At 33.4% G+C, this 12,993-nt stretch overlaps 1 protein-coding gene across 1 annotated transcript; it reads left to right on the top strand.

Moving 5' to 3' along the window:
- The first annotated feature begins 2,114 nt into the window (after positions 1-2,114).
- Positions 2,115-12,155, top strand: Dfd (homeotic protein deformed). The gene is made up of 2 exons (XM_072897768.1): positions 2,115-4,021; positions 8,504-12,155. The coding sequence occupies exons 1-2, from the start codon at positions 3,118-3,120 to the stop codon at positions 9,178-9,180; spliced, it is 1,581 nt and encodes a 526-aa protein (XP_072753869.1). The 5' UTR covers positions 2,115-3,117; the 3' UTR covers positions 9,181-12,155.
- The last annotated feature ends 838 nt before the right edge of the window (positions 12,156-12,993 follow it).

Here is a 12,993-nt window from a genome sequence, read left to right on the forward strand (position 1 = left end):
GTAATAATAAGCACCAGCCTCGGCCAAGATTGATATTAAATCGTAAACTGTTTCGTCATTTATCATTATCACAATGCAAGTCCGTTGAACTCTTTAAATCTTGAATCCACGAAGAATTCTTGCCAAGCGAGTTTTTATAGAGAGATAGCGTGGTATAGTTTAAGAGGAATTGCTTAAAGAATGCATTGTCATTTTGACATTTACTTCAAATCGTCGAAACGATGTTTCGAGCCCAAACGAGTTTTCTAGTAACTTTAACAAATAAATTGTCAAAGAATGTACAATAATTAATTTGCTATTTCAAAATTTGTTAACGTTAATAATATTTAATATATCCCTACTTTTCGTTAATATAAAGCTTGATTTGAATGTCGAAACAATCGACGATACTCCATGAGACAACAAAATTCATGAAGCGATATGACAGACCCACGTGTGCGATCTCACGATAATCGTCACTTGGAAGATCACACATTCGTCCGGTAGCCGAAAGGACTCGTCGTTGACGAAGCAGGCCCTCTTCGAGGATAGCCGTGGGTGTAAAGGGGGTGTCATGCCGGCGGACCGGGAAAAGTGATTGATCGTGTTTCGCCGGAAGACAAGAGCAGAAGACTCGGGGTAGAATCGGAGGAAAGGAGCAAGACGACGAAAGTAGAGATGGCGTAAGATGGCGGTGAACGAGAAAAGAGAGAAGGACAGAAGTTTCCGAGCATCGTCGGTGATAAAGACGAGGAGGTTGTGTCGCAAAACGAGGAGACAACCCCCTCTAGCCTCTTCTACGTCATTCAGCGCGATCCCTTCAACCCCTCTGGACTCTTCCAGATTCCACTCAAAGCTCCGCTCTTCTGCTTGGAGCGACATGAAGTGGCCATAAGAAAAATAGAAATAAGCCGCGGCATATCCGAGTAAACGAAAAACTAACTCGCGCGAGAGAAGAAGACAGATATATGTAGGGTAAAAACGAACCATGTACTCTCAGAATCTTCTTGTGTGCGTGTGTGTGTTTGAACCATTTAAACTTAAATTATTTTTATTTTCCTTACATTCGGTTTTTGCATATTTATTAACAAGTTGAAAAAATCGAAAAATTTTAGATAACGTAAAGGACACTTTTCGCGTTTGCGTTATTTAATCGCTTTAACCATACAATTCCTAAATCGCTCGTCTTTGTTCTACAATACCGTTTTGTTACAATATTCTGATACTGTTATTTCCTGAATCGTTTATATAGGCACACAGTCAACGCAACTTAAATTTACCGTGCTGTATTGTCGTACCAAAGCAAAACACAGTGAGTATGCTCTTTGTGTAATGACTCGGCGTTTTATATTCTCTATGCCACGCAGCTGATCGCGAGTAGACGTACTTGACCGAGTACGCCGAGACACTAATGCATTAATATGAACAGAATGTAATTGAATAGCAGATCTATTACTATTAATTTAGTCAATTTCGAACTCGTCTTACGTAATATTTTCGGGCTGCCTATTTCGAATGCCTATTACTCATAAAGATTCTCACGAAGATGACTTTTGACAATAATATAAACTATATTCTGTTTTTATCCGAGAATTATTTATATTATTATTATTGTTGTCTTGTAATATCATAAATATACGCGTATCTCTATTGTATGTACAAATATTTACTTACTCGTGTCTTAGGACAATAATAATTCTTTAATTGCAACTTTGGATATTGAATGTTGCTCTTTTAACGCATATAAAAGGAATGTCTATTGTATTGTAGATCAATAACAATCCCATTTTCGTACAATATTGGCAAATAGAGGTGTAATGGGCGGTTATAGTAACACCTGCTGGTCACGACAAATAGTTCTGAATTACCTTCGCCACAGTATTCAATATCAACAGCATTAACGTTCATTGCCACTGTTTCTCTCAGCATTGACTCCGACCATAAGATGGATTTCCGAGGCACGGAGGCGGGTTAAGGGGATCCGTAGGAGTGACTCCACGGTTATACGTACCCTCGAGTATGCCCCATAAGGGCACAAGATCCACTGTTTCCGTGGCAGGGGTTGGTCTCATGCCGCCGCGAAGTGGGGGTGACTCTAGAGAAGAGGCACGACGGGAAAGGGGAATGCGGCTCTCCGCATCGGCTCAAAGCCAGCCGGCGCGAACGGAGCTGGAGGGAGTAGAAGCAGACCAGAGTTGCCAGACGAGTTTCTGCCGAGGACGAGCTCACTTTCAAGTCTCTCTTTCTCACTGACGAAAGGCTTCTCGTTCGTTTCAATCTCTCTCTATAAATTTACAAGAAGATTCTTTTACACGAGATATCAGTGACAGAAGTGCAGTGCAGAGAAATTGACGTTTACTCGTTTATTCGAAAATATGATTCGTATCTAGATGTTTGATTTATCAGAATTATTCGTGGAAACATCAGCTTGATATTACGAATCTATAGTGTGAATGAAAAGTGAAAGTTTATGAGAAAAACAAGTGCGTATTATCGAGAAAAAGGGAAACGTAGTTTGACAATATGCGTTAGAAATTAATAAACTGCGAATGTATGGAATTCGATGACAGTGAAATAGAGAAGCAAAGCAAGAAGTTGCTACACCTGCCGCAGTGAATCTCGCGGCGCCACTCACGTGTTGCATGCGTGCCGTGGTTATCCATCATGGTCGCGGACTAGAAACAGCTCCGATTGGTCGGTTTTGTGGTCACGTGGTATGGTAATTGGGCTCCGGTGGGCGGGAAGGAGCGAACGAGGTCGTGGAGGATCGCGAAAGTGGCGGAAGGAGAGGAGAGAATAAGCAGCTGTCCACCGGGAGTCCTGTGCTCGTTGTAGCCCCGCTCTTTCCATTTCTTTTCTCTTTTTCTCCCTCTCTCCTTCTTTCTCTCTTTTTCCTCCTTTCGAGAAAACGTCACCCCTTTTCGCAAGAGGCGACGAGGTGTGGACGATGGACCACAGCGCAGTGCGGTGCAGTGTGTCAGCTTGTGAGAATGATGAATATTAATATGAAATGGTGCATCGAATCGACGAACTGATGCGGAGAATCAGATAAGAAAGCAGAATCGCGAAGTGCGGTCGTTTAAAATTCATCTGGACTATCGTGCGTGTGTGTGTTTTCCGCGAGAAAGTGCTCCGAACATGAGTTCCTTCCTGATGAATCCGTCTGCCGCCGGTGGATATCATCACCATCATCAGCATCAGCAGCAGACGGGAAATCATCATTTAGCTACTACTTCTGTCATGGTTGATCCGAAGTTTCCCCCCAGCGAGGAGTATAGCCAGAACAATTATATACCTTCGACTGGCGCGGATTTCTTTTCGGGCGGTAGTGGCGGTCATCACTTGAGCCATCCGCAATCTCAACTACAGTACGGCTATCATCAGCATCATCATCAAGCGGCGTCGACTCCTTACGGAGCTTCCTCGGCGGTACAATTAAATGGAGGATACGCGGGATACGGCGGATATTATGGCCCTCACCATCCTCATCACCAAGTACACGCGGTACATCATCCCAGTCTACATCCTCATCATCACGCGGTGGGTGCTTTAGCAATGCCGCCGGAAGCCCAACAGCCGCCGCTCACGTGTCCGTCGTCGATACAAAGTCAGCAGCAGCAACAGCAGCAACCACAACACCAACAGCCATCTGTACCTACGTCAACTATTCTCGGATCCACGCCTCTGTCGCCGTCTATAATGCAGAATCATGTGCAACAGCCGGATACCCTTCAGCATCATCAACAACACGAGAACAATGCTTGCAGTCCGGCTGGCTCGGGTCAGTTGCATCGGGATAATTCGCCCGATCTTCAGACGCAACAGTCTTTGTCTCAGCAATCTCAACATATACAGGGTGGCCAACAGCAAACCCCGCAGCAACAACAACAGCATCATGTGGACGACAGCTCGGATCCAGATGAAATAGAAGACTGTCAGATGGAGAGTTCACCGGGTATAATGGAAGAAGAAGAGGAAGACGAAGAGAACAGAGAACGTACTATTTATCCGTGGATGAAAAAAATTCATGTTGCGGGCGTCGGTGAGTAAAAATATATAAATTTTCAATTATTTTCGCTATTTCCCAAGGACACTACACGGTGCTATGTGGCATTGAAAAATTTACTTATTTAATTTATTTTATTTTCATTACATATACATTACAATATTTTTTCTTTTTCTTAATTTTTTAGAGGATAGATTTGCTTTTCATGATATTAATTTTAGATGAGAGATTTACTTTTTGTAATATATATCTATTTTAAATCTCGCGAAGTGTTATCATCTATTCAACAAATAAAATTCAATAAATAATTTATGAATTATCTGTATTTACATTTTATTACAATTGTATTTTGAGTGTGAAAGATATAATCAATTGTTGCGAAAATATCGGACGGTTTGATGATATAACTATTTTATGCAAGACACTACGTTTTGTAGAATCTATTTTTTTACACATATTTTTTTATACATATTTATAATTCATATAATATTATTATGAATTAAAGATATGATACAAATCTGCTTCAATTCTCGATTCGAATTATCATTCCTTCTTAATCGAATAGAACAAAATTTAAATGAAATTAGTAAATATTTATCATTACTTATCGCGTTGTTTATTTATTTATATTATTCAAATAAAGGAAGCAAGAAAATATTTATACATTTGAATGCTTGTGTACACGAAAAGTGTCTAGATTTTGTAGGAAATTTATTTTCTTGAATCCGGCAGACGCATACCTGTCCAAAGTATCTCCGTTTGTGTATTTAATGGATATACACACTGCATTATATGCGCGCAAGGTGATGGCGCTTTGGAGCGGCCCGAAGACTTATGGGCCGAAATTTATCGTTACACCTTGTGATCACCTGTGTGAGGTTCCAGCGGCACCTCATTTTATAGGTGAATTCGGTTACACCTAATATATCTTCATCTTTCATACAGTAGCGAATACTGCAAGAATAGAAGTTCCGCAACATAATTCACGGCTGCGGTCAATAATACAAATTTCGAAATTCGACACAGAGATTTTCCATCGCGTATTTTAAGTAGACGCTCGCCGTTCCTGATACTCGAGACTTGGAATTAGATAGATATTACTAGTGATGGTATAAGCTCCTGACTGTTATAATTAAGGCAATTAAAGCGAACGTAGTTCTTCTCTCATAATTAATCAGACAATTACTTCCAGAACTAATATACGCGTGCTTCCTATTCTCATAAAGATAAAAAGATGATTTTAAACTAACTACAGCATACACGGGTGTATTAATTAATGGCCTATAAATTATAGAGATTGAGAGCGGTATATCTGTTTACGCGTTTGTTTCCAGGGTTTGTATGTATCTATAATATATATATATATATATATATATATATATATGGCTAAAAGCCACGGAAAACCATATATTTCTCAAGTATATAAAGAATTAAAGAAGTATACAAAGACAGTTTTTGCAACGTAATATTCCTTCAAAATTAGACTAGCTGCTATAAAAATTTCTATTCCACTTGATGTCGGAAAGTGCTGTTCATTCCAGCTTGCAGGTATTTCTTTCGAGACTACTGTATATAATACAATAAAAAAGATTCTACATCATACTGTAAAACCGAATATTATTATAATGAATTCTTTCAGAAAAAACCTACTCGCAATAAAAACTTTTATTCTAGTAACCCTTAAAAATCAACATTGTAAAGACAAAAATGCAGCATTCTTATATTACAAATGCAAATTATAAAATATTATAAAATAATATTATAACAAAGATAATAGAAGAGAAAATGTTATTATTGAAAATTCCGTGCAATATTTAATATTCTACTTAAAAGCTTTCGGTATTATATATATATATATATATATATATTATAATGTCATAACACATAACATTATCTTTGATCAGATTTAATAATCTACAATGTGCAACAAGAATAAAAATAGAGAAAAGGACTTTTTACGAAAAATTTTGATCCGATAGAAAGTTAGAAAAAGTATCTCAAAAATAATTTACTGATTTTATGAAACCTCATAAAAAAAGTATAGAGTAAAAATAATCATTCCAAGAAAAAAATTATTTTAATAGACTATATAATATAACAAATCAAACATTAGAATTTATTGTAATTATTACATAAAAAAAGTAAAGATTAAGAAATATCCTACCGAGATTGAAATATTCATTTTGCGAAATTATCGAAAAATTAATATATGTACTTAAACGATTTAATTGTATGTAATTGTTACTTGAAAATATTTCCCCAAACTGTATGACGTTACATTTTTCATTATAGTGAATGTCGTGCGATTTAATATTTGAAATCTCTGAACTTTGGTATGCTCGCCCGTCGGGCTGTCAGAAACTGCAATCTCTCCCCTTTGGTTGTCGAAGTATGGTCGCCGGACGTCGGAGTTGAAAGGGGCCTCCGCGAGACCGTCGGTCAGTTCGGAATGGAATGTGTCTGCACGGATTCTAGACTGAACTTGTTCCCATGTTTTCCTCTATCGAATTGAACGGACCACCATGGACTGCTACTAGCATGACTCACAAATATTAATATCATCCTGACACACAACGAGATACACCTTTTTTTTCCCAATTCGTTTGTTCAATCGTTCGTTGTGTATTTCAATAATATCTGATTTTCGATAGTACTTTGGACTTTTTGCAGTTTATTATTATTAATATTTATATCTGTGTTTTTTTAAATTTTTTGTCAAACATTAATCAATTGTGCAACAATGTGTACTTTTAATAAGGCCTAAAAAACTTGACGACGAACGTGTTCGACGAGGCAATTATCGAATCATTTGATCTTGAAACTAACCTGCGGGTTGTGTGTACAGGATAATCTATTGTTCCTATATCTCTTTAAATACTACTTAGCGGGACCAATGTGCGTGTATATATGCTTAGCACTTTTTAGCCTTGCGAATTTACATATGCGTATTCTACCTCCGCAACTCGACCGGCATATCTTGCGAATTGATCAGATTACAAAAGTCACTTCAACTGACTTTGATGCTATTCAAAACGAACATGACGTAGTCATACGGTGTGCAAAAAATGTTATATGGATATAATATTTTTGTAAATATCAACGTAAGAGATATGTAATAATTACATACATCAATAATTATATGTATATACAAACTAATAAGTTCTTTTTTTTTCGTTGTTAAAATGGCATGGTCTTGTCACTGCTTAAGTATTTATTATGTGTTTGCACATTTCAGTGGTTTAAAGAAATAGGTTTTTGACCATCCGACACATTAGACCTTCTTTTTACGTAACTTAGCACTACGTTTTTGTGAATGGATACGAGTGAAGTGCGTAGGAAAAAAGGCACATAGAAACTTTAGTGAACATAATAATGCAATACTAAGCATAGCACTAAAGAAGAGTATTCTTAAGATTTATTTATAACACTGTGTCGAGCTAATAATGAGAATGTTAGCGACGAGAAATGAGAAAAATGGGAATGGCTAGTTTTGGATATAAGTGAAAAGAATGAGAATGTCTAGTATAGTAAATATTAAAAGGTTGTAGCAATGTCTTACGGTACATTTGTAAAACGCAATTTTAATAGAAAAAAATCATCGAATATAAAGTATTCTATAAACATCATATACAATATATTATTAATAAGTAAAATTATAGTTTTGTTAAAAAATAATTTACGTGAAATTATATATATACCTAGATATAAAATACAATAAAATTGTTTGTCTATTTTCATCTTTGAAATTTAATTCGTGAAAAGTTATTCATTGTCAATCGTGAAGATCTTAAAAACTATTGTAATTATGTTGAATTTTTTCAAAGAAGATTGCCTCTAATTATGTGTGTGTATGCGCTTAAAAAATCGATAACGGAAGTTTATTGATTTAAATATAATTTAGAACATCGCGTAACATATAGATATCTTAGTGGATATCTTAAGATAAATTATTTGAGGAATTTAAAATTTAATTTTCCTTTAATAAAAAATGTGTAATTGTCTATAGTTTTTAAATAGTAAAAATGGATATTCTGTTGCAAATATTAAATTTTATATTAATAGATATGTATATATTAAAAGATAATAAAGTTTTAAACATATATATATATATATATATATATATATATATATATATATAAATAGAGAACACATAAATTCAGACTTTATATTTAATTTTATATAGTGTACTAATGAAATTTAAAAAATGTAAAAGTTATATTTATATAAGATATATTTATAATATCGTAAAATATATGTATACATATTTAATTTATTGTGTTTAATGTTAAAAATAGAGTTCTTAGGAAAAAATAATCGACTTTTGTTAATAGAGCGTCGATTCCAAATTGTTTAAAGAATCCATTTTAAAGTGAAACACTCACACACATGTTTAGAATAATCGCATTCTTGTATAATCATATTTCCTTTTCAGATAGAGAAGTAATGTCCCGCTAACTGAAAACTCGCCGTTATTTATAATCTCACTAACATATTTCGATTTTTGTTTTTCTCTTATAGCGAACGGCTCGTACACACCTGGAATGGAGCCAAAGCGACAGAGAACTGCCTACACGAGGCATCAGATACTCGAACTGGAAAAAGAATTCCACTTCAATAGGTACCTGACGAGACGACGACGAATCGAGATTGCTCATAACCTGGTCCTATCGGAACGACAGATCAAAATCTGGTTTCAAAACCGGCGTATGAAATGGAAGAAAGACAACAAGCTGCCAAATACGAAGAACGTGCGCAGGAAGAATAATGCAAACGGCCAAGCACCGGCAGCAACGAAGTCGGCGAAGGCTTCGGCGACACGAGCAAAGTCCAGCACAGGTAACAATAATAGCCAAAGGAAAAACAACAACTCACCTTCCAGCGGTATGGAGAACAGCCTGGACTCAAACATCGGTCACGATATGAGCGAAGTTCATGGGGTCAGCACTCTTCCTCCTCCTGTGGTTCACCCAAGCTTTCAAGGTCACCCTCATTCTCTGGCTCATCTCCAAGCACAGCTGAGTCATCATCACGTGGGTGGAATGATGGACGGTCCGACGGGAGGACCGTTGGGACACATAAGTTCCGGAAGTATCAGTCCACTCGCTCCAGCTACCAGCCCTCCTGGATTGTCGCAAGTATCAGCTCCTGTACCGCCATCGGCGATAAAATCCGATTATGGACTCACGTCTCTGTAACATCCATTCCGGAAGATGTATTCGATGATGTAATATTTTCAATACTACACTGCTCTCCGTTGTTTCTTGTGTTCGATCGGATATTTATTGCAAATTGTATAAACGTAGTTTGAATTTTCCTCATTACACCGTGAACGACGAGAAGAATGATCGGGCGTTATTATTTTTACATACAAATTATTTCAATTATTACGATCAATTAATTTTTATTTAAATGAGATAAGTTCAAAATATCCAAAATTGAAAGTTTAACAAGGTTATTTTAAAAGAGAATAATGACGTCTGATTTTTTGTGAACGCGCTGAAATAAGGAAAATTTCTTTGATTTTGTGAAATTGTGGAAACTCTCATTGTGAGAAAAACTTATTGTAGCTGAGTAAAAAAAAGGGAACACAATTCTACGAAATAAAACAGGTAATAATGTGCGGATGAAGTATAGAATGTCGTATCTCTCTTAGATGATTAACAAAAAAAATTTATTTAACAAAATGACAAGAAACTTTTTACTTCCTAGAAAAATTTCACTTTTCCAAGACAACTTTCTATTTGTATTTGACTGAATACAAATTAATGTTATAATCTTACGTTTATAAATATCGATTTATTAATTAAATGTGAACATTTCAATAATGCTAATGAGAAGTCTTGTCAGCATTTATTATTCACATTTCTATTACTAATTATAATTTGCTTTTCAATAATCAAATTGTTTTCCAGGTGAATTATTTTTTTTAATGCGTAAGAATACATGACATATAACATATATATATATATATATATGAAATTGTTATTATTATGTTTAAAATACTGAGGATTTAAAAAAGAGAAGGCATTGAGAGATATTATTAATATACTTTGTAATCATACAATAACAATCAGTTTTTACTTGAAAATTTATTTTCTTTAAATTCTCTTTATGTTGACACGTCACGTAAAAACATTTACGTCAACACTTACTTATACAATAATATACGAAATGTAAACACTACTTCTTATGTCATGCTTTGTAAGTCTCCTATGTTTTAAACATAATTTTTAAAAAATATACATATTATATGTATTCTTACATTAAAACAAATTATTATTTGTAAAACAGTTTTAATTTTTATCAGAAAACAAATTAAAAAATTATAAAATTATAAAATTCTTTAAATTGTGGCAAGTTCAAATATTGTTAGTAATTTTAAAGTCTGATCAAAGATTCCTGATCTCTTATATTTTGAATTTGTAGATATATTAATTTTTGAATCTATTGCACATTATCATATGCATAGAAAATGCAACATGCATGCCTTATAGCACCAAGTTAAATACATACATTCAAAGAGTACTTGGAGTGTACATATTGTGTTCATGACATGATATGACTGCTGGTTGAAACTACATTTTTATTGTTTAATTTAATATTGGATAATATTATATTAAAAATAAAATGTCATAGACAAAAGATAAATATAAAATTCTTTCTATTTTATCTTTTGATCTTATATTCAACCACAGATGTGTCTAATCCTTACAGCTATTAAACACAACTTTAAGTCATGATGATACACATATTTATACATGATACGTATGCTGAATAGACACCAAATACGTGTTTAACTTTATGTAATAAGGTATACATGATTCCTACATAATATACAATATAATGATGAAGCACGTACATTATGAGAGACATGTGTCATTAAGCATCTGATGTAGATTAAAAATCGGATAATAAAAAATACATGTTGTGCAAAATCAACAAAATAAATTATAAGAAAGGTCCCTTAAATTATAATGTAAAAATTTTTTCATATATTGCTGAGTGAATTATATTTGTAAATTTTTTAATGTTTCCAACATTTTCTTTATGTTTCTGAGAGATGGAATATTTTTCTCTCCTCAAGATTTATAATGGAGATGAAATATTTTTTCTCGTCAAGACTTATAATTCAAAAATTAAATTTTAATAGATCACACGTTCTTATTATTATTTACATAATAATACCAACATTCAAAGAAAAATTGGTATTTTATAGAATGAGAATTGTATATATATATATATAAAACTCATTATAACTTTTATGTGTGTATATATTAGTGTAAAAAAAGTTTTATTGCGACATGATATAGAAATGGTGTTTATATTTCGTATATCACATTATGTAAGTATAATTGATATTAACGTTTATATCAATACAGATTAAAAGAAAATAATTTTCAAGTAAAACTTTGATCGCGTTATTATATGATTGCAGAGTATTATTAATATTAGTAATCTTTCTTTCTCTCAATAAATCACTAATATTTTAAACATAATTTTAAAATACATATATATATATATTATGTGTATGTATTCTTATACATTAAAAATGGTTGCTGGACAAATTAATTACCGAAATATGAACACTATTTTATAAAACAATATATTTCAAGATCTTTTCAAACACTCCTAAAAAAATAATAGAGGTATATAATTAAAGCTATCGTATTTGAAAGCATCTTTCCGTACGGTACATTGTAAATATAATTCGAAATGATAGTATATATTTTTACTGAAAAGAAATGAGGAATGACCAATAATAATTAGGACGCAATTGCACAGGAGTAAATCAGAAGATGTACGATTTAAGCGAGTAGTAATCAAACAATTAATGCACAGAATCGCTGTGACGATATACCAAAACAATATTATTAGATATAAGAAGCAGAAGAGTTAAACCTCTTAAGATACTTTAATTCTAAAGAATCGCGTTAGAGTGTAATTAGCGAAAAGGACGTAAAAAATAAATGTATGAGTTTCGAGATTGTTCTATAAGTGTGACATTATACCCTTTGCTATAATTATTAAATGTATATAGAGCATGTACGATAAGAAAACGTCATCGGGCACACTTCAATGCTTATGTTTATATTGATCGTAAAGATCGATGAGAACTATACAACCGTCAAGTAAATCAATGAATAAATAAATGTTTCATAATTTACAATAACACCGTGTTTCCAAATCTTATATATTCCCACACTCATTTAATTTCCGTCCATCATTTTTTCGTGAAACATTTTCCTCTTACATGTTATGTATGCGTGTATATATGTGTGTGTGCGCGCACGATAGTTTCCTCGCTTTCATATTTTTCATAATCTTTTACACTATTTATTATTCTGTCAGGAAACACCGTTAATCAGCCAAGGCTAGAGCAACTTGTTATCTTAAGTTTTGACACTATCTCTTTCTTAGGAATATTCGCATTACGTTATATTCGCAAAATATCGTTTCCATTCTAGGTTTGATAAAAGCTAGAAACGAAAGCAATATTGAACATAAAACAGGTTAAAAATAATAAGTAAATTATTTACATGGATAACATTATAACAGACATCTTAATCGCAAATATAATATAATAAAAAAATTATTTAAAGAGATGTATTATACATATGTAAAAAAAGTTTAGATATTAATATTATTTCATATATTTATTTAAATTTTGCAAACGATTTTTTCAAGTTATTAATAAGCAAATAAAGTATTTACTAAAATAATAATTTGACATAATTATCGAGTCAAAAAAAAAAACACAAATTTTTATTTCTTGCAAAATTTAATATTTATACCTTTGACATTGTTTAGACGAATAATTCAAATATTAACGCTTGTGCTAATTTTGTTACACATATGGCTTATCATATTTTTATCTTCTACAGTTGCAACGGTGAGAAAAATTGGCAACGTAACTTGCGAGAAAACAGACAGACGGAAATATCATAACGGATACACATTTCTGCTTAATAGAAAAATAAGTAGCCTCGAAACGCACGCGGTATCATAAT

This window comes from Anoplolepis gracilipes, chromosome 8 (assembly GCF_047496725.1).
Source record: "Anoplolepis gracilipes chromosome 8, ASM4749672v1, whole genome shotgun sequence".
Taxonomy (NCBI): domain Eukaryota; kingdom Metazoa; phylum Arthropoda; class Insecta; order Hymenoptera; family Formicidae; genus Anoplolepis; species Anoplolepis gracilipes.

Coding starts and splice junctions, on each gene's coding strand:
- Dfd (XM_072897768.1), top strand. CDS start 3,118: ATGAGTTCCTTCCTGATGAATCCGTCTGCCGCCGGTGGATATCATCAC. Junction 4,022..8,503: donor AATTCATGTTGCGGGCGTCG/GTGAGTAAAAAT, acceptor TTTCTCTTATAG/CGAACGGCTCGTACACACCT.